The 27,336-nt window shown below is 41.1% G+C and overlaps 1 protein-coding gene and 1 long non-coding RNA gene across 3 annotated transcripts in view; one reads left to right on the top strand and one right to left on the bottom strand.

Moving 5' to 3' along the window:
* Nucleotides 1-5,282: 5,282 nt before the first annotated feature.
* POLE4 (DNA polymerase epsilon 4, accessory subunit) lies at nt 5,283-12,296 on the bottom strand. Its single transcript, XM_007970098.3, has 4 exons — nt 11,981-12,296; nt 11,440-11,524; nt 10,722-10,763; nt 5,283-5,606 (listed from the first exon to the last, which is right to left on the bottom strand). The coding sequence occupies exons 1-4, from the start codon at nt 12,191-12,193 to the stop codon at nt 5,593-5,595; spliced, it is 354 nt and encodes a 117-aa protein (XP_007968289.1). The 5' UTR covers nt 12,194-12,296; the 3' UTR covers nt 5,283-5,592.
* Nucleotides 11,994-27,336, top strand: part of LOC140713352 (uncharacterized) — a 39,876-nt gene continuing 24,533 nt past the window's right edge. For both annotated transcript variants that reach the window (XR_012095391.1, XR_012095390.1), the window contains exon 1: nt 11,994-12,141. This is a non-coding gene — a long non-coding RNA (uncharacterized lncRNA). The remainder of the gene's footprint in view (nt 12,142-27,336) is intronic.

Raw genomic sequence — 27,336 nt, 5'->3', positions numbered from 1 at the left:
CAACTATATATGGCCTTACTATGTGCCAGTTGCTGTTCTAAGAGCTTTCCATATATTAACTCATTTAATCCTCACAAGAATCCTGAGGTTTTATCACTATTCCCATTTTACAGATGAGAAAGTTTCAGCACAAAGAAATTAACTTGTTCAAGTAACTTAATCTTTTTTTTTTGTTTCTTTCTCTTTTTTTTTGACACGGAGTCTCGCTCCGTCGCCCAGGCTGGAGTGCAGTGGTGCGATATCGGCTCACTGCAAGCTCCGCCTCCCGGGTTCACGCCATTCTCCTGCCTCAGCCTCCCGAGTAGCGGGGACTACAGGCGCCCGCCACCACGCCCGGCTAACTTTTCATGTTTTTAGTAGAGACGGGGTTTCACCATATTGGCCAGGCTGGTCTCAATATCCAGACCTCATGATCCGCCTGCCTCGGCCTCCCAAAGTGCTGGGATTACAGGTGTGAACCACCGCACCCTGCCTAACTTAATCTCTTAATGGTGAAGTGGATATGTCTCACAGAGTCTCCTTTCTCTAATGCCTCCTAAGTAGCAGATAAGAAACTAGGGATTCTGGCTCCAGCATCCATTTTCTTGGCCACTTTACTTTCCACTATACCTGAGGTCAATTTGTGCTCTCAACTGAGCTACAGTTTGAGGGCGCTTCTACGTATTTCTATATACCTGGCCTGAAGGTATGGTGAGTGGAGAGGGAGGATTCAGCTTAGAAGGTGTGCCAACTTGGAGGTTTAACACACAGTACTAGGATTTACACCACCTACTTGGAGCTACATTCCATCCCCTTAGCTCTAGATGCATCCTTTAGCTTAGCCTATAGCCCTCACATCCACTGAAGAGTTTATCTCCATCTGCTTCACCCATTTCTCCCCAGGACACTTTCCACTTCTTCACAGTCAGAAAAGGGAAAAGCTACCAACCCTTTGGTTTAATTTCCTCCTGACTGAGTGTATAAAAACTCTCAAGATTTGGGTGACTCACAGTTATGACATCTGGCAGATGGGTTTAGAAACCTTTCTGTGTCATGCACTTCCTCTCAATTCTAGAATTTTCCATGTCATTCCTTATTCGCTTGTTGAAGTTTGTGGCACTGCAATGTGTCTCATTCCTTGTTTGATTGCTGGAGTTGAATATTTTGCTAATTTGTATGAACTCGGTGTGGGGGGAGAGGGATTGCTCATTTATTAAATTAGGCATTAGAGAGACTGTAAGACATATCTACTTCACCATCCTGATCCAGATACACATACAGCATACCATCCATTGTTCTTGAAGGTTCCAAGTTAGGTAGATATTGTAGATTTGATGAGGGAAACTAGATTCCTACAGGAATCTAGTTATACTTTAAACAGTATAAAAACTACAAGATGGTACAGAGAACATTCTGAGCTAGTTAGGTGAAAAAAAGAAAAATGCTTTAAGTGTTAAGATGTCCAGAGATATGAAGCCTTGAATGAGGAATGTCAGATCCCTGATTCAGATACAACGAAGAAATCGGAAACATATTTTAAATTTCCTATGTCGAGACAATGGCTCATGTCTGTAATCTCAACACTTTGGGATGCCAAGGCAGGTGGATAACTTGAGGTCAGGAGTTTGAGACCAGCCTGGCCAACATGGTGAAACCCTGTCTCTATCAAAAATATAAAAAATTAGCCGAGTGTGGTGGCACCCGCCTGTAATCCCAGGTACTCGGGAGACTGAGGTAGGAGAATCGCTTGAACCCAGGAGGCAGAGGTTGCAGTGAGCTGAGATCGTGCCACTACACTCCAGCCTGGGCGACAGAGCAAGACTCCATCTCAAAATAAATAAATAAATAGTACAATTTTCTACTTTTTAGCATAATTTTCTCTGATTCTTTTTGAATATTAGTCCTTAATACTGTTAATATCGGATTTCAATAGCTTGCTTTTCCCCATCTCCGAGCATGATCTATACCATCAGGAAATTCCACTTTAGTGCTCCCAGCCAGATATACTGGGACTGGTCTCTTTCTGATCCATTAGCCCATGACTGACAGACACTAAGGGAGGAGGAGGGCACAGGAGTTGGTGACCACAAAGGAAGCCCTGCTTCTCCACAGGGGCTTATACCAAAAGGTAGAAAAGTAAGGAGTCCCCTGTGCCTCATTTGAGTCATCTCACCAACAGAGCTAAGTGCAGTTAAGAACCATTTATAGGATTTTTTTCAAAATTTAATGTCTTGTGGAACTGGGAGAAAATATTTACATAATACATATCTGCTAAATATAAATTAAAACCACAATGAAATACCACTACACACCTATTATAACGGCTAAAATTTTTAATACCAACTGCTGACATGGATGCAAAACAACTGAAATTCTTAATCACTGCTGGTATAAGTGCAAAATGGTACAGCCACTTTGGAAAACAGTTGGCATTTTCTTTAATAATTAAACATACACTCACAATAAGATGCAGCAATCCCACTCCTATATACCCAAGAGACAACAAAAAGTGATGTTCACACAAAAACCTACATGCAAATGTTACAGTAGCATTATTCATAATCACTAAAAACCGGAAGTAACTCAAATGCCCTTCAACCGGCAGATAAACAGATTGTGGTACTTACATCCCATACAACAAAACACTATTCAACAATAAAAAGAAACACACTACTGATAACATGCAACATGGGTGAACCTTAAATACCTTATGCCAAATTGAAGCCAGACTCAAAAAGCTACATACTGTGTGATTTGATTTATATGACATTCTGGAGGTGGCAAAATCACAGGGACAATAGATTACTGGTTTCCAGGGACATTGTTGGTGGGATGGGTTGACTACAAAGGCGCGGCATGAGGGAATTTTGTGGTGATGTAACCGTTCTATACCTTGTGATGGTGATTTTAGGTATTAAAGTTCAGAGCTATACACTAAAACAGGTAAATTTTGCTAAAAAAAATAAAGTTCACAAAAGAAAAATATGTCCTGTGGAAAAAATTTTAAAATAACCCACTTAATTGGTAAGAGAAAGCTCAGCAAGGGTGATTAACACATCATGGGAGGTAATGAGTAGCAGGATGAGAACCAGTATCTCCCGGCCCCCGTCCAGGATCCTTTCCACTACAGCAGAATTTCTGATTTTTTTTTTTACCTTGATTTTCAACAAGAAGTATATTAGTTTTCTATTGCTGCCGTAATAACTTACCACAAATTCAGCAGCTTAGACACTTATTTACCTCAGAGTTCTGCAGGCCAGAGGTCCAGTGTGGCATAACTAGATTCTCTGCTCGGGGTTTCACAAGGCCAAAGCAAATATGTCAGAATGTGTCAGCTGGCCCGGCTGTTATGAGGAGGCTTGAGGGGAAAATCCACATTCAGCTGCAGAGACTATTGGCAGAATTCCGTTCCATGCAGTTGTGGGACTGAGGCTGTTTCCTAGCTGTTGATCATCACTCTCAGCGTCTAAAGCCTGCCCACATTTCCTGCCTTATGCCCTCTCCATCTTCAAAGCCAGCAACAGGCCTTGTCATTTTCATGCCTTAAATCTTTCTGACAGCCCCTTCTGCCCTCAGCTGGGGGGAAGCTGTTTTTAAGAGCTCATGTAATTACTCTGGGCCTGCACAAACAATCTAGGATCATCTACTTGAAGGTCAACAGATTAGTAACATGACTTATATCTGCAAAATCGCTTCAAATATGTAATGTAACATATTCATGGGCATAAAACCAGCGGGTGAAGGTGATGGGGGCCTTCCGTCTGCCTACCACATACATTTTACACAATGACCTAATATACACACATGTAAATGAAACAATTAGAACACTTACCTTTACTAAATTCAACACTATTATTTCAAAATGCTAGTGGCAACACACTTTGATTTCATATCCCACTAACGAGCTGCAAACTGTAATCTGAGTTTATCTTGAAAATGGACCATGATATCCTTTTAAATTCCCATTGGCAATGATAATAGGAGGCCTAGAAAAGGGCCTCTGGGGTCTGTTTCATGCTCAAAATCATACGCAATGTTATAGAACTAATTACAAGAAATACAAGACAATCCCCTATTAGAGAGATCCTAGAGAATACCCAGCTAGCACTACTCCAGTTGTCAAGGTCATGAAAAATGAGGAAAGACTAAGAAACTGCCATAGACCAGTGGAGACTGGGGCAACATAACAAGTAAATATGATATAGTAACATGGACTGGATCTGAGAAAAGGGGTATTAATGAAAAAATGGTGAAATCCAAATAGACTGTAGTTAAACAGTAACCTATAAATGTCCGTTTCTCAGTTGTGACCAATGTACTTGGTAAAGTTAACAATGGGGAAACGAGGTAAGGGGCATATGAGACTTCTCTCTACTACCTTTGCAACTCTTCTGCAAATCTAGTATTACTCCAAAATAAAGCTTATTTTTTAAATGTTACAGTACTGAACATCTGTGCATCATTCTAGGGAGCAAATCCTATGGACTATTTTTAAAATGATCCATGACCCAATTAACAGCCACTGTCCAAGGCTTCCTGCTGCTTTTCTTAACTGCTGCTTTCTAGGTACTCTGCCTCCTTCGTTATGTCACCCACAGCTTTCCTCCAAACCAAAGCTTAGCCAGGGACTGCAGGATGTAGGGAATGAGGAGTGATTATGTAATGAGTATGAAGTTTCAGCTTGGGAAGATTTTTATCTGGAGATGGATGATGGTGTTAGTTGCACAACAATGTGAATGTACTTAACGCCATGGAACTACATGCTTAAAAATTATTACAAAAGTAAATTTTACTTTATGTACAATTTACCATAATTTTTTTAAATGAGGTACTAGTACATGCTAGATAGCATAGATAATCCTTAAAAACATTATCAAAGTGAAAAAAGCCAGACACGATAGACCACATTATTACATGATTCCATTCATATGAAAATGTTCTAAAATCGACTGAGGTGACTGGTGTACATATTTGTGAATATACTAAATACCACTGAATTGCATACTTTAAATTGGTGAAATACAGAGTATGTGGATTATATGTCAATAAATAAAACTTATAAAAATTTAACTGGCTTTCAATCTAGGACCGTCCTATTTATTTGAACTCCTGAGGTCAAGTGATGTTCCATAAATTCCGGAACCACTTTCTGGTGATGTGCTGGAAAAATAAAAGAACAAAATTAATGAAAGGACTGCAGGTTAGAATGGCTGGCAGGGAAGATCAGGAAGGTCTGTGATCAGGTATGGTGGCTCTCCAGTCACAGGGTAAGAACAAAGGTGAGATTATAAAACACACTAGACTGAGGTTGATCAAAAACCTTTATTCTGGTCCTCATCATTCAGGAAGCCACTTAAGCAGAACACTTTCTTCATCCCTGCTCTAAGCAGCAGCAGCTGCATCCAGGCTTGATATGGAAGACAGACAGAAGCAGTGGAAGACCTTGCAGAGAAGAGCTCATTGATGAGATCTCTGCTTATCCCGGCATAGGTGAAGGCAGAACAGGAAGAGTGTGTGTAAGTGCAAAGACTCCGTTCTTCAAAGCTGAGGCCTGTGGAGAGGGGTGAACTGAAGGCTGCAGATGAAGGCTCACGAAACTGCCCCGCTCAGCAATCAATCCAAAGTACCTAAACATACAAAGAGCAATGAGTATACCAGGGGACCTCAGGAGCTGGATTAGTGTAACAAGCTGGGCTAAGTTAATGCAGAAGAGGCTCCAGTATTGGCAGCAGTTCTATAAGACCAAAATACTAATTTTGAGGATGATCTATCCAAAATATCCCCAGGGAAAAACATGTCATTACAGAGGGTGGGCAGTTAGGAATTAAGCATACTAGTCTGAAGAGTTAGAATTAGAAGTGGGAAAAGAGCTAAGAAGTCGTTGTGTAAGTTAATGAACATTGATGAAGACCATATAAGGAAGGAATAATATAAAATAAATGAGGTAAACTCTCTAATTAAAGAGAAACTTTTAGAAAGTTTCAGTTCCAGATGAGGGACTGGGCCCACAAGTACGTATGCCCTCCCATCCAAGATTCCATTCAAAAGGTAAAAATGTTTAAAAAGTATAAATCTACAACAAATAGGGGCCCACTGGCAGTTAATGGATTTCAACAAAAAAACTGAATAACAGAAACCTGATCAAAGTAGGCTTATAAATAGAGCAGAGGGAAAAGGAGCCTAGAATGAACACAGAGGGGCTGCAGCAGAAGAGGAGGCCCATATGCCTAAAAGAACCATGAGGAAGCTCCAGGCTCAAGTCATCAGGAATGGCGATGTGAGATGAAAATTTGGTTAGTGGCCAGAGGGTCTGTATGAGAAACAGTTGCCCCTGTCTCCCCACAACCCTCCCCACAGACAGCACAACCAGAAGACAGGCATTTAAACCTAACTTGGAAGAAAAGAAAAAAAAAGATCACAGGGCTCTCTTCTAAAGAACTATGTTTTTAAAAAAAAAAAAAAAAGGCTGGGCGCAGTGGCTCATGCCTGTAATCCCAGCACTTTGGGAGAGGGAGGCGGGCAGATCACTTGAGGTCAGGAGTTCGAGTCCAGCCTGGCCAACACAGTGAAACCCCATCTCTACCAAAAAATGCCAAAATTAGCCAGGCGTGGTGGTGCACGCCGATAGTCCCAGCTACTTGAGAATCTCTTGAACTTGGGAGCGGGGGTTGCAGTGAGCAGAGATCACACCACTGCCTTTCAGCCTGGATGACAAAACAAGACTCCATCTCAAAAACAAATAATAAATAAAAATGAAATAAAATATACCAAGCATTGTTATAAATCGATTTTAAAAGGGACAAAAATGCATAACAGAAAAATAGGAGAGGCCGGGCGCGGTGGCTCAAGCCTGTAATTCCAGCACTTTGGGAGGCCGAGACGGGCGGATCACGAGGTCAGGAGATCGAGACCATCCTGGCTAACACGGTGAAACCCCGTCTCTACTAAAAAAATACAAAAAATTAGGCGGGCGCCTGTAGTCCCAGCTACTCGGGAGGCTGAGGCAGCGTAAACCCGGGAGGCAGAGCTTGCAGTGAGCTGAGATCTGGCCACTACACTCCAGCCGGGGCGACAGAGCGAGTCTCCGTCTCAAAAAAAAAAAAAAAAAAGAAAAATAGGAGACACCCCTCAAAAAAAAAACAGGCATGCATATGAAAAGATGTTCAATATCACCCACAATCAGGGCAATACGAATTAACACCACAATGCAACTATCACTTACATTCAATAACAGCATGTCAAAAATCAAAAACTCTGGTAATACCAAGTGTGGGTAAGAATGAGAAGCAATGGGAATTATCATGCACTGCTGGTAGGAATGTGAACTGGAATACATGAAATTCAGCAGTACCTGCCAAAGATGGAGATATGAATACCCTATATATCCTAGATTCCAGCAGTATTATATATTTTATACACACATACACATCTACCCTAGAGAAACATGTACAAGACTGTTCACAGCAAGTTGTTTATAATAGGAAAAATAAGGTTTCCCAAATATCAACATTAAAATAGCTCAATTGTGGTACTGTCATATAGCAAGGAACATGAACAAACGAGTTATGTGCAATCACACAGATGAATCTCATAAATGCGTTAACTTAAAGAAAACAGTTGTGTGACAGATGTTGACCCATGAATGCATATGGTTTGGTTCCATTTGCAGAGAGTTTGAAAAAACAAAACTAAACTTTAGTGCTCAGGGATGCATGCTAATATAGTAAACTATAAAGAAAAGGAAGCAATTACCAAAAAAGTTAGGATACAGTAATGTCGGGAAAAGGGATGAGAAGAGATATGATGAAGAATGAATATATGTGGGACTTTTGGGGACTGACAATACCCTATCTCTTGGCCAAGATGGTGGTTACGAGGGTATTCATTTTATCATTTATTGACTTTACATTTACAGCACACACACTTCACATATGTTGTATTTCATAAGACTTAGAAAAAGAATATACATATACACATATAAACATATTTGCATAAAATATTCAGATTATACAAGAAAACTAGTAACAGTTGTTTGCAGGGAGGGAACCTGAATGAGGAATTAAGGGACAGAGAAAGGGTAGAGAAAGACTGTTCACAGTCCTAGTTTTCAACTTCTACAATCAATGAGGGATAAAGCATGGAAGATTTAATTGTGATAAGATTTAAATGTTATTAGCTTTGACAATGTCAAATTACTAGATAACACAAATTGATAGCTAGATGTGAACTAAAAAGGGAAAAGGGATACGTGCACTAATAGTCATACTTTACAAACTGGGGAGTCAAGAAATGCATTAAAAGTTGGACACAACAACAACCGAAGACATTCCAGTATGTTATATAAACTGTAGAGATAAAGAAACTAAAACTAGTGATACAATTACCAAAAATAAGAAAGACAAGAGGGGATTTATGGGGTCTTACAGGTTAGCCAAATCTTCATTTATCACAGCAGGAAGTCAATACACACTGTCTACAGCTGACACATCAATGGGTAAGCATATTAATTAGAAATAAACGTAACCACCAGAAAAGCTCAAAACACTAACAAAACAGTGGGTAGACAGCAGCTATACTTCATTATAAGCCATTAGGTAACTATTTGATTTTCAACCATGGATATGTATTGCTCATAAAAAGGAAAAAAAAAAATGTATTTACTTAGACCATACACATCTAAGGACATAAGAACATTTATTTTACCAAGTAAAAAATAATATAATGCAGACTGAATCCACAGGGGCTATGGTGGCTAACATTCAGATCTACCAAAGTAGGTTAGAGCAGAGGGATTCAATTACAGAGATAAATGAGGATGAAAGCAGAGGATGAAAATAAACACAGCAATCATTCAATAAATGGCCATTTATTAAAAATCCAAGCTAAGCACTATGCTGTGATAGAGACTAGAGTGGAAAACTACATAAAACCTCCCCACTTCTACTCCTAGTACCCTCCAGTTTATTTTCCCCAGGACAGCAATGTTGTGTACTTAAAATACAAATCTGATCATATCACTCATGTCTTTGAAAAGCTGGTAATTAAAAATGAAGAGGTAAAGTAGGCTCCAAACATTTTTGACTGGAGAACTTACAGAAAGTCTGTCACAAGGAGTGCCTGCCTTAGGTAGGACTAAAAAAAAGTTAATTTTAAGAAAAATGAGTAGGTGGAAAGAGAGGCTGAAGAAAAATCTGCAAATTAAAAGAATGCTCAATAGTCTAGGCATGAAGCTAGCCATGGTAATGTATCTAATAAGACATTTAAAAAATATCTATCAAAAGGACCAGGGGCCTAGGTTGACATGGAGATGCAGAACAAAGGAGTAAAAAGAGTGGAATAAATCAAGAGATTTCTAAAGGTAATAAGGCTTAGAGGAGGTAATGAGAACACCCTGGGAGAATGAAATGAGGATACATGGCTTTGGCTAAGCTATTCAATCAAAATAGTCATGTGTCGCTCAACAACAAGGATACATCCTGAGAAATGCATTACATCTTCAGGCGATTTCACCACTGTGTCAACACCATAGAGTGTACTTACACAAAGTTAGATGGTATAGCCTACTATACACTTAGTCTACAGGGTATACCTATTGCTCTCAGGCTACAGACTTGAACAGTATGTTACTGTACTGAATACTGTAGGCAAATGTAACATGGTGATAAGCGTATTTAAACATATCTAAACATAGAAAAGGTAATGTATTTCATTAGGATGTTATGACCACTACCTCACTGGGCAACAGGAATTTTTCAGCTCCATTATAATCTGATGGGACCACCCTCATGTGAGCAGTCCATGGTTGACCAAAATGTTATTATGCAGCACATGACTACATATGTGTAGTGAAGAGTAAGCTGATCAGATTTAAGAATTAAGTAGCGGCCTGGTGCAGTGGCTCACGCCTGTAATCCTAACACTTTGGGAGGCCGAGGCAGGCGGATCACGAGGTCAGGAGATCGAGACCATCCTGGCTAACACAGTGAAACCCCATCTCTACTAAAAATGCAAAAAAAAAAATTAGCCGGGCGTGGCGGCAGGCACCTGTAGTCCCAGCTACTTGGGGAGGCTGAGGCAGGAGAATGGTGTGAACCCGGGAGGCGGAGCTTGCAGTGAGCAGAGATCGTGCCACCACACTACAGCTTGGGCGACAGAGCGAGACCCCGTCTCAAAAAAAAAAAAAAAAAAAAAAAAATCAAGTAGCAGAAATAGCTCTGAGGCAAGGTAGCTAAAATTAGGTACTTCAAATATTTGCTTTTTTAATGAAAAAATTTAGTTAGTACACAAGTTAATCCATGACTCCTAAAAATAAATACAGACAAGTACAAGTCTTATTGCCGCAAAATAATCACTTCACACAGATTGCTGAAGAACAAAGAACAAGCGGTCACCCTTTAAATGTTGACAATTGTTTCTGATCTCTAACATGATAAGGGGGGCAAGGCTGATATCTAGGTATGGCGAACAAGATAGGAATCAAACTTCTGAATTCATCTAACTACACTGGGATCTTTATATTGCCTTCTATTTCTTTATGGCTAGCAATTTTCAGGTAGAAGTTTTAATTCCCCAAGGGAGAAAACTGAACCTCATTTAGCAAGTTACTTTTTTCTAACAGCAAGTACGGAGAAAGAATTATCCCTACACAAACAAGAAGCAGGCATCCGTTTTATGAGGTTTTGAATTTCACATCAACATGCAAAAGACAAGCGGAAATGACTGCCCACTGAGAGAGAACTCACCTTCCAGAAAAGCAAATTCATCCACAGCTTCTATTGCATTATCTGAAACACAAGGCAAAGAGACACCTGACTAACTCCAGCCATGCTGACGTCAGTCAGAAAACAGTACAATCTACAGTGAAGGGCATGAGACTTTGGGCAAATGAGGGCAATTATAACATGCGTCCCTTGCTGCCTTGAGATCCGTATCTACACTACCAGCAACTCTCATATATATTAGTTGTCTCCCTAGAAGAGTAAGAAAAGTGTAGGCAAATACCATTCAATGCAGGGGGGAGGGGGCTCCTAAAATACATCTAAATTATTTATTCGCTTTGCTCTTAAAGTTATCAGAGAAGAATGTGGCAACAGACGCAGGGCGCATGAGAACACGGTATATGAAAGCTTACACAGGTGAGGGTTACCAGCCAGACAAGAGTCAGAAATCAAATCCCCAGTTGCTAGGTGAAAAAGAATTATCTTTTTCTGGTGCAATTTGGCAGAAGGTATGAAGGGATCCAGTCCGCTTTGGCAACCCCAGACACCACACACTGCTCCACCACCCCAAGCAGAAAGCCTCTACAGGTAGGGCTTCCTGGCACTGTGGCCAACAGAAACCATCCTGGGGAGAGACGCTGTGGCACCTCTCAGATCAGAGTGACGTTTTCTCAACCTGCGCAAGGTAAAACCAGCCCAGCCCTCCCTTCTCTGTCCCCAGACACTGGCAGTGCCACTCTACCCAAGTCTCTCCTCTGAAGAGTTTTCCTTTTTCCCTGCTGAGCACAACAGTAGGCATCTTTTGCAATGGTCTCCACAAACAGTTCCTGTGAAGTAAAAAAGCAAAGTTTTAGTAATGGGTTCTAGCACACTGAGGAGGTGAGGGCTCTGGTTTGTGGGTGGGGGCAGAAAGGGAGAAGAAAGGCTCAGGGGCAAGAAAACGTTCTGGAAGCTAAGATTGTCCTGGACTTCATGAAGATCCATTCCGCTACCCTCTTCCCAGTATTCTCCTTCATTCACTAAAGACTCCTACAAGTTCTGTATGAGGCCCTGGAGATACAAATTAAGGCCACTCACTAACCAGGTCCTCAACAAGAGGGAGGAGTGTTAACAAAACATACAACTCGCATAGGTCCCCGGCCCCTTTCCTCCGCCTTCCGGGTCCACACCCACATCTCAAAACCCGGCCCACGCCGCCCTAAGCCCCGCCCGCGGAAGGCCCCGCGGCTCCGCCCCGCGCTCCACCTCCCCCACCCCCGCGTGCCCTCGCGCTGCTGCCGCACCGCGGCTCGTGCCAGAATGAAGATGGCTTCCTGTCCGGCTAGCGTCACGTCGGGGTCCGCCTTCACCAAAGCCTTCACTCGCGCCAGAGGCAACCTCGAGAGACGAGCCCCAGGCACATTCGTTGGGGCTTGGGGCTGTAAGGCCGCTGCCTCCCCAGCAGGTCCCTCCTCCTCTCGGGGTGTCCCGCTTCCTGCCGCCGCCGCCGCTGCCATCCCGGCCCTGAGCCTGCTGCGCGCGGCCGCCGACTGTGCGCGCGCATGCGGCGCAGGCCCTTTCCCGCGCGGGCTGGAGGCCACACCCTGTGTAGGCGCGCGACTCCGCCCCTACGCGACAGGGCGGTGCCGGAAACCGAGTGGGCTGGGACTGGGCTCCGGCTCTTCCGTCGCGCCTGGCCACCCTTGGGCTGTCGTGCCCTTGGTTGACGCTACCGGCGACCCTCTGGCCCGTTGGGCCTGTGGAGCCCAGGCACCTCCCCTTGGTGCCTGTGCCAGGCTGGTAAGGGGAGAAACCTAGACTGGGCTCTCAAGAGAGCCTCCGTCAAAACAATGTTAATACCCCAAGGCTAGGGAGGGCACGTGTCCGAGGGAGGCCCGGCCCTGGAAGTCCCAGCATCGTGGAAGAGGATGCCAGGGAGGCAGCGAAGTCTGGACCAAATTCAGTTATGGATGCTCTTGAAGGAGGAGTAGGGCTTTTGCAGGCAGATACGAAGAAATTCAGCCCAGCCAGAGGAAACAAGAAAAAGTCATGGAGGCTGGAAACGATGAAATTTTGGTTGTAAGGCATCCACGTTTGTTCAAAAACAGGTTGCATCACAGCTTTGGTTCTCAAATTTGACCTCAAGATACCTTTACGGTCTTAAAGATTATTAAAGAGCCCAAGTAGCTTTTGTTTCTGTCAGTTATATCAGTACTTACTGTATTAGAATTAAAACAAAGTTTTAAAATACTGATTTAAAATTACTAATGCATTACGAACTAACAAACAACATTTTTATGACAAGTAACTTTTTTAAAAAATGAATCTAGTAAGAAAAGTCTCTAATGTCTGATTTCATGTGAGAACTGGATTCTCTAGCTGCTTCTGTTGATAACGTTAGCACTTCTCAGGTAACTCTGAAAAACTACTGCATCTCCTTGAGAGAATGTGAATGAAAAAGACAAATAACCTCTTAGTAGTATTAAGAAAATAATTTTGACCTCATGGACTCCTGAAAAGGGTCTCCAGAAAATTCCCACCCCCATGAATCCCCACACCACACTTTGAGGTCTGATAGCATAGAAGAACAGTTAATATTTACAATAGCTTTAATCTAAGTCAATCATAATAATAGTGAACACTTTTGAGCATTTACTATGTGCATGATTCAAAGTGTTTTACATTTATGTAAAACATAACTTCTGTCATTTTCACAATACCCTATATATTTTAACCTTATTTTACAAAATAAGCTTAACCTTATTATTGAAACCTTACTTGAAAACATTGAGGCGCAGAGTGGTTACTGAGTCACACACACACGACAGAATGTGGTAAAGCCAAGATGAAGCTGAATTAATTGACATCTGAAATCACTCAATTCCAAAATTATGTAGTAAACTCTGACTGGTGTACAGGTGGAAAGGTGTGAAAACTTTCTTTACCCATTTTAAGGGTCACAACTGACACTCCTATAACACACACAAAAAAGCATAACAAATCTATTCAATCAAAGTTTTACATGACATGAGAGTCCAAAAATGCAAACCACAAGACCTAGAGGAAACTGTCTATTTTTATGCTTAGGTTATATGAAGAGGCGATAGCTGTGTAGAAATGTGATTAGAGGCCTGGTACAATGGGTGACACCTGTAATCCCAGCACTTTGGGAGGCCAAGGCAGGAGGACCGCCTGAGCCCAGGAGTGTGGACCAGCCTGGGCAACAGATGGAGACTCCATTTCTACACACACACACACACACACACACACACACACACACAGGCCATACACATATTAATTAGCTGGGTACTGTGATCCTATAGTCCTAGCTATTTGGGAGGCTGAGGTGGGAGGGTTGCTTGAGCCCAGGAGTTCAAGGTTACAGTAAGCAATGATTTCACCACTGCACTCCAGCCTGGGCGACAGAGACACTGTGTCTTAAAAAGAAAAAGAAATGTGACTGGACAAAAACAGAATGATAATGAGCTAATGTAATAGACTGAATGGGGAAACCCAGCAAGGCCTGTCTGTTCATATTCTTCTTGGCCTCTCTGTGTAGCATTCCTTCTGGTATTAGGGCAGGACCCTTCTGAAATGAGGGTCTTCAAGGGAGAAGGCAGAAAATAACCTTTCTAGGTTTTACGACTTGCTTGGAGGAAGGGAAGTTCTAGTTTCTATGACCTGCCTTGGGAAACAGGAATTCTGGTTTCCATGACTCACTGTGAAGAGTGGTGGTATTACAGTGGGTAGCTGGTCAGACACAAACAGGGCAGGATAGGTCCCCCACACTCCACCGGGAATGTCAGATGATCATCAGGTGATGGTCAGACAGTGGTCACACCGCCTCTCTAAAATAGCAATAGCTCACAGCCAGCACCAAGGAAAGGCAGTTTCCCTATAGATAGAAAAATCCTGAAACTTATGATCAGGAGCTTCCTGATGAGATCTCAGGAGTTGGGCGAGTGGGCTCACACATGCACACTAAGAGGCAAAATGGTGGAATTTAACTGGTATATGACCTTCTGGGAGCATTCCACCAAAAAAGGGAAGAATGTCTCAGGTGAGCAAGCTTACAACTTCAATAAATACACTACACACGCTCCCCTCCCCAGCACTAGCAGGCTATTGTGCATTTGGACAACCCACCCCAAGGGAAGAATCAGGGTAGAAGGGTTGCAAGACCCCAGAAGTATGCCAATAGATAAAAACCCAAGTCAAAAGGTCAAACCTTGCACTTGTTCTTCAAGTCATCCACTTGGGTCTCTTCCCAGTGTACTTTCCTTCCTTTCATTCTTGCTCTAAAGCTTTTTAATAAATTTTCACTCCTGCTTTAAAACTTGCCTCAGTCTCTTCTTCTGCCTTATGCCCTTCAGTCGACGTCTTCTGAGGAGACAAGAATCGAAGTTGCTGCAATTCGCCACCAGTAGCTGTAGTAACTTCCACTGCTTACAGTGGAAAACAGGACAGGAGAAGTTCAGAAAGACCTTACTTCTGAGGACTTTCCAATTTTCTTCAGTTCAAAGTACTCAGCATTCCAAGGTACCATACTTTGGGGTATCATGTAATGAGCCCCAACCCTAAATTAGCACAGAGACACTCTACTATAGCAGAATAAGTCTTGGCCCAGAATTAAAATCTGCAGAAGAGGATATGAGTTGCTGAAAATTGAACCAGAGCCACCGTTAGGGCCTCAGTCCTGAGTTCTCTTCAGATTACATTTGTGGACACTCTTGCTTATGGAAAGCTCCACACAAAATTCATAAAAGCGTGGCCAGATTCTTGTGTCACAGTGCACAAGGACACTTCACAAGAGCTGTATTCCAGCAATCGCAAAGTAGTTAAGTACTAAATTGACCTAAATTCTGAATTAATGTAAGACAGTTGACAATGATGGGGGTGTTATCAGACCCCAGCACTTACCCAAAGTTAGCCTTTGGGTCAGGAGTTTCCTTGCTAGAGTCCCTTTCGTGGTCACCAGAAAAATGTTACAGGAAAGGGGTCCTGATTCAGACCCCAAGAGAGGGTTCTTGAATCTCACACAAGAAAGAGTTCAGGGCAAATCCATAAAGTAAAGTGAAAGCAAGTTTATTAGGAAAGTAAAGGAATGAAAGAATGGCTACTCCATAGGCCGGGCAGCCCTGAGGGCTGCTGGTTGCCCATTTTTGTGGTTATTCCTTGATCATATGCTAAACAATGGGTGGATTAATCACACCTCCCCTTTTAAGACCATACAGGATAACTTCCTGACATTGCCATGGCATTTGTAAACTGTCATGGCGCTTGTGGGAGTATAGCAGTGAGGACGACCAGACGTCACTCTCCTGGCCATCTTGGTTTTGGTGGGTTTTAGTTGGCTTCTTTACTGCAAACTGTTTTATCAGCAAGGTCTTTATGACCTGTATTTTGTGCCAACCTCCTATCTCCTCCTCTGACTTAGAATGCCCTAACCATCTGGGAATGCAGCCCAGTAGGTCTCAGCCTCATTTTGCCCAGCTCCTATTCAAGATGGAGTTGCTCTGGTTCACACGCCTTTAACAGGGGCAGGAGGAGTTAAGATTTCTTGAAAGGGCTGAGTCAACTTGGCTTTCAGAGGATTCTCATTTCAACTCCCTTTTCTTCCCAATTTTGTCTCATTCATATGTTCCCTGCCTTTCCTCCTTTTCTCCTTTTTTGTTCCCCTTCATGTTCTTTTTTTTTTTTCTTTCCCCCCCCGTCATCTCTTGAATGTCTCACACCTGGCTCAGTCCCTCCTTCTCTCCCTGGTTTGACTAGGTTTGACTATGACTAACCAAGAGTTTATGGAGACCAGACAGGACTTCTGACTATGAGTGTTGAACAGCACTAAGATGTGTTAGAAAGGGAAATCACGTTTCACAGTTTTTGAGTTTCAGTGGAAAAAAGGCAGAGGAAACAGGAAGGCAAAGGTTGAAAGCTCAAAAAAGATACACACACACACACACACACACACACACACACACACAGAGTTTACATTCCAGTCCAAATAGAGTGAAGGCCAAACAATATCTTTAAAAGGCTACGTGATGAAAATTAGTGCAAAAAAAAAAAAAAGATGTGTGTTAAATGAAGTTTGGCCTAAAGCTGTCTCTGTACATAGTTTAAGTTTGGCCTAAAGGCTTCTTCATATGTAGAGAAATGCAAGGTTAACTTGATGTGAAAATGGTCACCTACTCTTGTAAGAAATAGCCAAGTTTCAGCCAATTACAGGCAACCAACTGTTCAAACCAAGTTCAAATAAGGCAAACATCAAACTATAACCAGTCCAACTATTTCTGTACCTCACTTCCATTTTCTGGACATCATTTTCCTTGTTATCCTACCATGCAGCAGGCCTAGAGTCACTCTGAATCTATTCTGGTTCTGGGGGCTGTCTGATTCGAGAATCATTTTTTGCTCAATTAAACCGTAAAACTTAACTTGTCTAAAGTTTTACTTTTAACCTGTGAAGTATTTTATCTAATAAACTAGAGATGAAACACAGCTTGCCATCTACCATACTGGAGTAAGTGTCCTATCCAGGAGATAAGTATGTGGAGGAACCAGTAACACTTCATTTCTGAATTATTTTTTAAAAACAATCATATATGTGTTGTATGTACATGTGTGTATTGTTAAAACATAAACCTAGGGACATTAAAACTTTAAAGAGTTTATTTGAGCAGATAGTGATTCATGAATCAGGTAGTGCCAAACCACATGTGGGTCTGGGCTCCACTGAGGCAGTGGGAGGGGAAATGTTTTATAAAGTATTTGTGGAAGCAAGACAAAGAAAATATTTGATTGGTTAAAGTAGAGCAGCAGCCATAAAGTTCCCAGTTAGAGGTGAGTTGGCAGTGATACAGAATGGCTGCGCTCTCAGTTAAACCCCACCATTAAGCCTGGAACTACAGCCCTACATGAAAACAGCTGACCCATTTTTCTACCTGAATGTTGCCTTTTTGGCCTGCCACACCCCTATCCTGTGCTCATAAAAAGACTTTAACTGGCAGAGCAATACAAGTGGCTGAGCATCAGGGACACAAGCAGCTGAGCACTGAGGATATAAGAGGCTGAGCATCAGGGATACAAATGGCTGAGCAGTGAGCAGAGAAGCAACTGAGCATCTGAAACTACAGATAGATGCGGCTAACTTCAGACAGTGCAGCTTCAGGCAAAGATCTCCTTCTTCTCGCACCACCCCCTTTCCAAGTCCCCATTCTGCTGACAGCCACTTCCACTTCCATCACCCAGTAAAATCCTCTGCATACACTACCCTTCAGTTCATTGGTGTGACCTAATTCTTCCTGGACACTGGACAAGAACCCAAGTGCCAAGAGGACAAGGGCTGGGACACTCCTACAGGGCCCTGCACAGAGCCTGCTCCCGCCAGAGAGAAGCAACCGGCCAGTTCCAGCATTAGTTCACTCTGGTTCCCACACTCTTCTTGCTCACATGCTCCCTCACATGAGGAGTGGCCAGTGGAAGACTGAATGAAATGTGCTACTCCAGTTCCCTCCCACGAAGAAGGTCAAGGTCAAGGAAAAAATTCCATCTCAACCGTTTCTGACTGGTTATGCTTAAGCTTTGTTTTCCTGCAATATGACTGTTCACGCTGAGTTAGGTTTCAGTTTGGCGATATAGAAACCCAAGACAGTGGAGCCATCTCAGCCTAATGGCCTCCCAATTATTTATTTTAACAGGGCATCATTGTATGTATATTTGTGCATGAATATATATGTGTACATAAGTGTATACATATACAGACACATATTTGGAAGGTTAGTGATTAAATAAATCATAGGGAAAATAGAGGGCATACTAGGGTAACAAAAAAGAAAAAAAAATCACCAGACTGTTTAAAAGGAAAAAATAAAGAGAACAAAAATAAAGTACATAAGTTTGTCCATGGAAATCTTGGGATGCAGGAATTGCTTAAGCACTTAAAAACTAATTACAAGGGGAAAGCATGTTGAGAAAAAGAAAAGGGAGAAACAAAAGATACAAAGGAAAAGGTTGCTCTTAATCAATTCAGTGTTTAAATAAATTGTTTAGGCAGCAGTTCTCAAACTTGGTCTCGACTTTTTTTTTCAGGTTTATTATATAGGTAAATTGCATGTCATGGGGGTTTGGTGTGCAGATTATTTCATCACCCAGGTAATAAGCATAGTACCCAAGAGGTAATTTTTTGATCCTCATGCCCCTCCCACCCTCCACCCTCAAGCAGGCCGCAGTATCTGTTGTTCCCTTCTTCGTGTCCATGTATATTCAATGTTTAGCTCCCACTTATAAGTGAGAATATGCAGTATTTGGTTTTCTGTTCCTATGTTAGTTCATTTAGGATAATGGCCTTCAGCTCCATCCATGTTATTACAAAAGATATGATCTTGGTCTTTTTATGGCTGCATTAGTATTCCATGGTGCATATGTACCACATTTTTTTAACCCAGTCCACCTGTGATGGACATCTGGGTTGATTCCATGTCTTTGCTATTGTGAATGGTGCATGCATGTGTCTTTATGATGGAACAATTTAGATTCCTTTGGGTATATACCCAATAATGGGATTACTGGGTAGAATTGTAATTCTGTTTAAAGTCCTTTGAGAAATCACTACACTGCTTTCCACAGTGGCTGAACTAATTTGCATTCCCACCAGCAGTATATAAGTGTTCCTTTTTCTCTGCAACCTTACAAACATCTGTTATTTTTTAACTTTTTAATAATAGCTTTTATGAGTGGTATGAGATGGCATCTCCTTGTAGTTTGATTTGCATTTCATTAATGATTAGTGATGTTGGACATCTTTTTCATATGCTTGTTGGCTGTGTGTATGTTTCTTTTCAAAGTGACTGTTCATGTTCTTTGCCCACTTTTTAATAAGGTGGTTTGATTTTGGGTTTAAGTTCCTTATAGATTCTGGATATTAGACCTTTGTCAGCTGCATATTTTGCAGATATTTTCTCCCATGCTGTAGGTTGTCTGTTTGGTTTGTTGATAGTTTCTTAGTTTCTTTCTTTCTCTCTCTTTTTTTTTTTTTTTTTTTTTTTTTTTTTTTTTTTTTTTTGAGATAAAAGACTTGCTCTGTCACCCAGGCTGGAGTGCAATGACATGATCTTGGCTCATTGCAACCTCTACCTCCTGGGTTCAAGTAATTCTCATGCCCCAGCCACCTGAGTAGCTGGGATTATAGGTGCATGCCACCACACACCAGTTATTTTTTTTTTAGTACAGATGGGGTTCAGGCCGGTCTCGAACTCCTGGCCCCAAGTGATCCACCTGCCTCGGCCTCCCAAAGTGCTGGGATTACAACCACGAGCCACCACGCCTGGCCAGTAGTTTATTTTGCTGTGCAGAAGTTCTTCAGTTTAATTGACCATTGGTCAATTTTTGGCTTTATTGCAACTGCTTCTGGCATCTTCATCATGAAATCTTTGCCTGGTCCTATGTCCAGAATGATATTCCCTAGGTTGTCTCCCAGAGTTTTTATAGATTTAGATTTTACATTTAAGTCTTTAATCCGTCTTGAGTTGATTTTTGTATATGATTCTGGTACACTGTCTCTTTCTCATTGGTTTCAAAGAACTTCTTGATTTCTGCCTTAATTACCTTATTTACCCAAGTCCTTCAGGATCAGGTTATTCAATTTCCATACAATTGTGTGGTTTTGAGTGAGTTTCTTAATCCTGAGTTCTAATTTGATTGCTCTGTGGTCTGAAAGACTGTTATAATTTCAGTTCTTTTGCATTTGCTGAGGAATGTTTCACTTCCAATTATGTGGTCGATTTTGGAATAAGTGCCATATGGCACTGAGAGAATGTATATTCTGTTGATTTGGGGTGGAGAGTTCTGTAGACGTCTACTAGGTCCACTTGATCCAGAGCTGAGTTCAAGTCCTGAATATCCTTCCTAATTTTCTGTCTCATTGATCTAATACTGACAGTGGGGTGTTAAAGTCTCCCACTATTGATGTAAAGGACCTCTTCAAGGAGAACTACAAACCACTGCTCAGTGAAATCAAAGAGGACACAAACAAATGGAAGAACATACCATGCTCATGGATAGGAAGAATCAATATCGTGAAAATGGCCATACTGCCCAAGGTAATTTATAGATTCAATGCCATCCCCATCAAGCTACCAATGAGCTTCTTCATAGAATTGGAAAAAACTGCTTTAAAGTTCATATGGAACCAAAAAAGAGCCCGCATCTCCAAGACAATCCTAAGTCAAAAGAACAAAGCTGGAGGCATCACGCTACCTGACTTCAAACTATACTACAAGGCTACAGTAACCAAAACAGCATGGTACTGGTACCAAAACAGAGATATAGACCAATGGAACAGAACAGAGTCCTCAGAAATAATACCACACATCTACAGCCATCTGATCTTTGACAAACCTGAGAGAAACAAGAAATGGGGAAAGGATTCCCTATTTAATAAATGGTGCTGGGAAAATTGGCTAGCCATAAGTAGAAAGCTGAAACTGGATCCTTTCCTTACTCCTTATACGAAAATTAATTCAAGATGGATTAGAGACTTAAATGTTAGACCTAATACCATAAAAATCCTAGAGGAAAACCTAGGTAGTACCATTCAGGACATAGGCATGGGCAAAGACTTCATGTCTAAAACACCAAAAGCAACGGCAGCAAAAGCCAAAATTGACAAATGGGATCTCATTAAACTAAAGAGCTTCTGCACAGCAAAAGAAACTACCATCAGAGTGAACAGGCAACCTACAGAATGGGAGAAAATTTTTGCAATCTACTCATCTGACAAAGGGCTAATATCCAGAACCTACAAAGAACTCCAACAAATTTACAAGAAAAAAACAAACAACCCCATCAAAAAGTGGGCAAAGGATATGAACAGACATTTCTCAAAAGAAGATATTCATACAGCCAACAGACACATGAAAGAATGCTCATCATCACTGGCCATCAGAGAAATGCAAATCAAAACCACAATGAGATACCATCTCACACCAGTTAGAATGGCGATCATTCAAAAGTCAGGAAACAACAGGTGCTGGAGAGGATGTGGAGAAATAGGAACACTTTTACACTGTTGGTGGGAGTGTAAACTAGTTCAACCATTATGGAAAACAGTATGGCGATTCCTCAAGGATCTAGAACTAGATGTACCATATGACCCAGCCATCCCATTACTGGGTATATACCCAAAGGATTATAAATTATGCTGCTATAAAGACACATGCACACGTATGTTTATTGCAGCACTATTCACAATAGCAAAGACTTGGAATCAACCCAAATGTCCATCAGTGACAGATTGGATTAAGAAAATGTGGCACATATACACCATGGAATACTATGCAGCCATAAAAAAGGATGAGTTTGTGTCCTTTGTAGGGACATGGATGCAGCTGGAAACCATCATTCTCAGCAAACTATCACAAGAACAGAAAACCAAACACCGCATGTTCTCACTCATAGGCGGGAACTGAACAATGAGATCACTTGGACTCGGGAAGGGGAACATCACACACCGGGGCCTATCATGGGGAGGGGGGAGGGGGGAGGGATTGCATTGGGAGTTATACCTGATGTAAATGACGAGTTGATGGGTGCAGCACACCAACATGGCACAAGTATACATATGTAGCAAACCTGCACGTTGTGCACGTGTACCCTACAACTTGAAGTTTAATAATAATAAATAAATTAAAAAAAAAAAAAGTCTCCCACTATTATTGTGTGGGAGTCTAAGTCTCCTTGAAGGTCTCTAAGAACTTGTTTTATGAATCTGGAAGCTCCTATATCAGGTGTATACATATTTAGAATAGTTATCTCTTCTCGTTGAATTGTTCCCTTTACTGTTATGTAGTGCCCTTTTTTGTCTTTTTTTGTCTTTGTTGGTTTAAGTCTGTTTTGTCTGAGACTAGGATTGCAACCCTGCTTGTTTTTGGTTTTTGTTTTTATTTTTGTTTTTTTGCTTTCCATTTGCTTGGTAAATTTTCTTCCATCTTTTTATTTTGAGCCTATGTGTGTCTTTGCACATAAGATGGGTCTCCTGAATACAGCACACCAATGGGTCTTTAGTCTTTATCCAATTTGCCAGTCTGTGTCTTTTAATTGGGGCATTTACCCCATTTACATTTAAGGTTGCTATTGTTATGTGTGAATCTGATCCCATCATCATGATGCTATTTGGTTATTTTGCACACTAGTTGATGCAGTTTCTTCATAGTGTCATTGCTCTTTATATTTCAGTGTGTTTTTGCAGTGCCTGGTACTGGTTTTTCCTTAACATATTTAGTGCTTCTTTCAGGAGCTCTTGCAGGGCAGGCCTGGTGGTAATGAAATCTCTCAGCATTTGCTTGTCTGGAAAGGATTTTATTTCTCCTTCACTTATGAAGCTTAGTTTGGCTGGATATGAAATTCTGGGTTGAAAATTCTTTTCTTTAAGAATGTTGAATATTGACCCCCAGTCTCTTCTGCCTTACGGGTTTCTGCTGAGAGGTCTGCTGTTAGTCTGATGGGCTTCCTTTGTAGGTGACCTTACCTGTCTCTCTGACTGCCTTTAACAGTTTTTCCCTCATTTTGACCTTGGAGAATCTGATGATTATGTGTCTTGGGGTTGATCTTCTCATGGAGTATCTTAATAGTGTTCTCCGTATTTCCTGAATTTGCATGTTGGCATGTCTTGCTAGGTTGGGGGTGTTCTCCTGGATAATATCTTGAAGTGTGGTTTCCCGCTCATTTCCATTCTCCCCATCTCCTTCTGGTACTCCGATCAATCACTTGCAGATTCAGTCTTTTTAGGAAGTCCCATATTTCTTGGAGGCTTAGTTCATTCCTTTTCATTCTTTTTTCTCTATTCTTGTCTGCATGCCTGATTTCTGCAAGGCAGTCTTCAAACTCTGATATCCTTTCTTCTGCTTGGTCAATTCAGCTATAGATACTTGTGTATGCTTCATGAAGTTCTCGTGCTGTTTTTATCAGCTCCATCAGGTCTTTCATGTTCCTCTCTAAACTGGTTATTCTAGTTACCAATTCCTCTAACCTTTTACCAAGGTTCTTAGCTTCTTTGCATTGAGTTAGAACATGCCCCTTTAGCTCAGCATAGTTTTTTATTACCCATCTTCTGAAGCCCACTTCTGTCAATTCATCCATCTGATGCTCCGTCCAGTTCTGTGCCCTTGATAGAGAGACATTGTGATCATTTGGAGGAGAAGAGGCACTCTGACCTTTTGGGTTTTCAGTATTTTTGTTGATTCTTTCTCATCTTCATGAGTTTGTCTAGTTTCAGTCTTTGAGCCCACTGACCCTTGGATGGGGTTTTTGTTGTTCTCAGGGCCTGGGGAGAGGGTAGGAAGTGACTGCCAAAAATACATAATGGAATTTCTTTTTGGAGTAATGGAAATACGCTAGAATTAGATAGTGGTGATGGTTGCACAACCTTGTGAATGTATTAAAACCACTGAATTGTACACTTCATTTATTTTGGTTATATTTCATAAACACTAGATGACCAGGGAGAATTGTACAGTTTAAAAGGCCACCACACCGCACTGTTCTTCCCTCTCTCTGTGGGTCACGCCAGCCTTCTAGTCAATTTTGATGAGAGAACTTGGATACCTTGGTTGCCAGTGAAGCATTCACATGCTTATTATGTTTTTTTTCAAGGGAGCCTCGAACACTGCTGTTTCTAGTTGGCCATCCTGGCCCCACCCCCAGGGGGATTACATTTCAACATGAGATTTGGGTAGGGCAAATATCTAAACTATAACAAAAATCAATATGCAAAAATCAATTTTATTCCTATACAGTGGCAATGAACAAGCCAAAAATCACATTAATAAAATAATTCCACTTATAATCACATCCAAAAAAAGAAATACACTTATGGTCAATTGACTTTCAACAAGGGCACCAAAACAATTCAATGGGAAAAGAAGAGTCCTTTCAACAAATTGTGCTAGGGCAACTTAATAGCCACATGCAAAAGAATAAAGTTGAACTCCCTATCTCACACCACATATAAAAATTAACTCAAAGTGGATCAAAAACCTACAACTAAGGGCAACAATTATAAAACTCAGAAGAAAACACAGAGTTAAATCTTCATGACCTTGGATTGGCAAAGAATCTTTAGATATGACATCAAAAACATGAGCAACAAAAGAAAAAAAACAGATAAATTGAACGTCATTTAAAAAATTTTGTTAATAGAGATAAGGTCTCACTATGTTGCACAAGCTGGTCTTGAACTCCTGGCCTCAAGCAATCCTTCTACTTTGGCCTCCCAAAGTGCTGGGATTACAGGCGTGAGCCACCACACTCAGCCAAACTTTATCAAAATATTTAAATGAATTGTGTCAAAGGACACACTATCAAGAAAGTGAAAAGACAAAGTATTTGCAAATCATACACCTGATAACCAGAATTGTACCTAGAATATATAAAGAACTTTCGCAACTCAGTAATAGAAAGACAAATGATCCAATTTAATAATGAGCAAAGAATTTGAATATACATTTCTCCAAAGAAGATATGCAATTGAAAAATAAGCATATGAAAAGTTGCACATCAATATCTGTTAGGAAAATAGAAATACAAAACAAAATAACAATGAAATACCACTTCCCATTAGGATGGCAAAAATCAAAACAGCAAAACAAATGTGGGCAAGATGTGGAGAAACTGGAAACTTTATACACTGCTGGTCAGAATGTAAATGATGCAGCCACTTTGGAAAACAGTTTGGCAGTTCCTCAAAAAAATTTAAACATACAGTTACCATTGACCCAGAAATTCTACCCATAGGTACATATCCAAAAGAATTGAAAATATATGTCCGCATAAAAACTTGTACACACATGTTCGTAGTAGCAAAAGTCATGGTCTCCAAAAAGCCAAGACAACCAAAATATCCATTGACTAATGAATGGATAAACAAAATGTGATCTATTCATATGATACAATATTATTTGCCCATAAAAAGGAATAAAGTGCTGATACACGCTGCCATGTGGCATGTATACTAAGTGAAAGAAGTGAGACAAAAAAGGTTACATATGGTATGATTCCATTTATATGAAGTGTCTAGATTAGACAAACCCATTGAGACAGAAAGACTAGCTAAGCCACTCCCAAATTCCTGACCCACAGAAACTGTAAGGTAATAAATGTATGCTGTTTTAAGCTGCCAAATTTTGGGGTAATTTGTTATGCAGCAAGAAGATAACTAACACTTATAATCAGAAATAGCAGTCGGTCACTCTTAAAGAATTTGTGGAAACCCCACACATTCAGGCACTGTATTAGCCACTGGGATCCCTAGAAAATAAAAGTACTTACAACTCCTGGCCTTATATAGCTTAAAATATAGGATATATGACAGACATTAACCAAATAAATGCATAAATATGTCATTATAAATTATTATAGGTAACAAAAGAAAACTATGGGTTATTATAAGAACATAGACTAGGAAAACCTCAGATCTCAACTTGTATTCTTATTTTGGAAGGTATTATTCAAAGCCTCTCCATTTTCCAGTTAACCTTTTTTCCCCCCATCCCTTGCCGATAGAGTCAGGGAGAATGTATTGAACGGGTCCTAAACCTGTAGTACTGCTGCTGCTCATTGAACAGATAATGCACTTGCACTATCACCCTATTGTTGCATCCAGAGGAGTCCATTCCACAGCATCTGTGGCATGTTTCTGTTCATCAGAGAACTCCCACCCTGTAGCTGACCAGTACACGGAGGAACTACAGGTAGCTAAAAGCATCAGGTGATCACCCTCTGGCATTCCAAGACTTACACTGATCACCACTAAGCACTGGGGAGAGCAGATGCTCTTTTTCTATGTGAATGTAATACCCATTCATAAAATTGGAAAGTGGCTATCTGAGGCCCCATGAAGTCACAAATGCCATTAATCCCTGGCATTCTCACTCTAATGACATTTGTCTATTTGGATTCACTTTGCCTTTCACCCTTCCTAGATTAACCCTGACCAAGACCTGGCTCTCCATGCCATACATGTGTTTACAACAACCAAGAAAGAACTGAAATAAGCAATGAGAGAGACAGTAGAAAAAGTGCTGGCCTCCCACTGGCACTCCAACATTTGGTTGCAATGGAAAGTCACAGTCCTGAAAAGCAGTCATGGAATCTTGTTTTCTACCTCAGGAAAACCCTAGAGTACATCTAACCTTACACCTGAGACAACCAGGGAAGCCCCCAGAACAAACTCTTTTAGGAAAAGAGGTCTGGTGCATGGGTGATGTCATTCATTGAGACAGCCCATCCACCAGCCACACACAATTGTAGGCAAATTTACTGGGACCTTCACCACAAACACACAGGCACATACACACACACACACACACACAGAGAGATTTGTTCCAGTCACACATACATTTCACCTCAGTTCTAAATTTCCAGTTTTCTACACCTACACCAATATTTACTTTTACTCTATTAAGTTTTGTCAACACTTAGAACTCTCTCCTGGTTTTCTTGGAACGCAGATATCCTAATATCAGATATTCCTAAAGAAACAATCAGCTTTCAAAATAAAACAAAATTCACCAAGATTGTGACTGAGTAGTAGTTATCCACATTCAGAGGATGAACTGGCCCATAAAATCTAACTCATCCCTAATTTCTTTCCCTGTCTTTCATTAAC

The sequence above is a fragment of the Chlorocebus sabaeus genome, chromosome 14 (assembly GCF_047675955.1).
Source record: "Chlorocebus sabaeus isolate Y175 chromosome 14, mChlSab1.0.hap1, whole genome shotgun sequence".
NCBI lineage: Eukaryota > Metazoa > Chordata > Mammalia > Primates > Cercopithecidae > Chlorocebus > Chlorocebus sabaeus.
The sequence above is the reverse complement of the archived record's forward strand: the minus strand, read 5'-3'. Positions and strand labels throughout refer to the sequence as shown.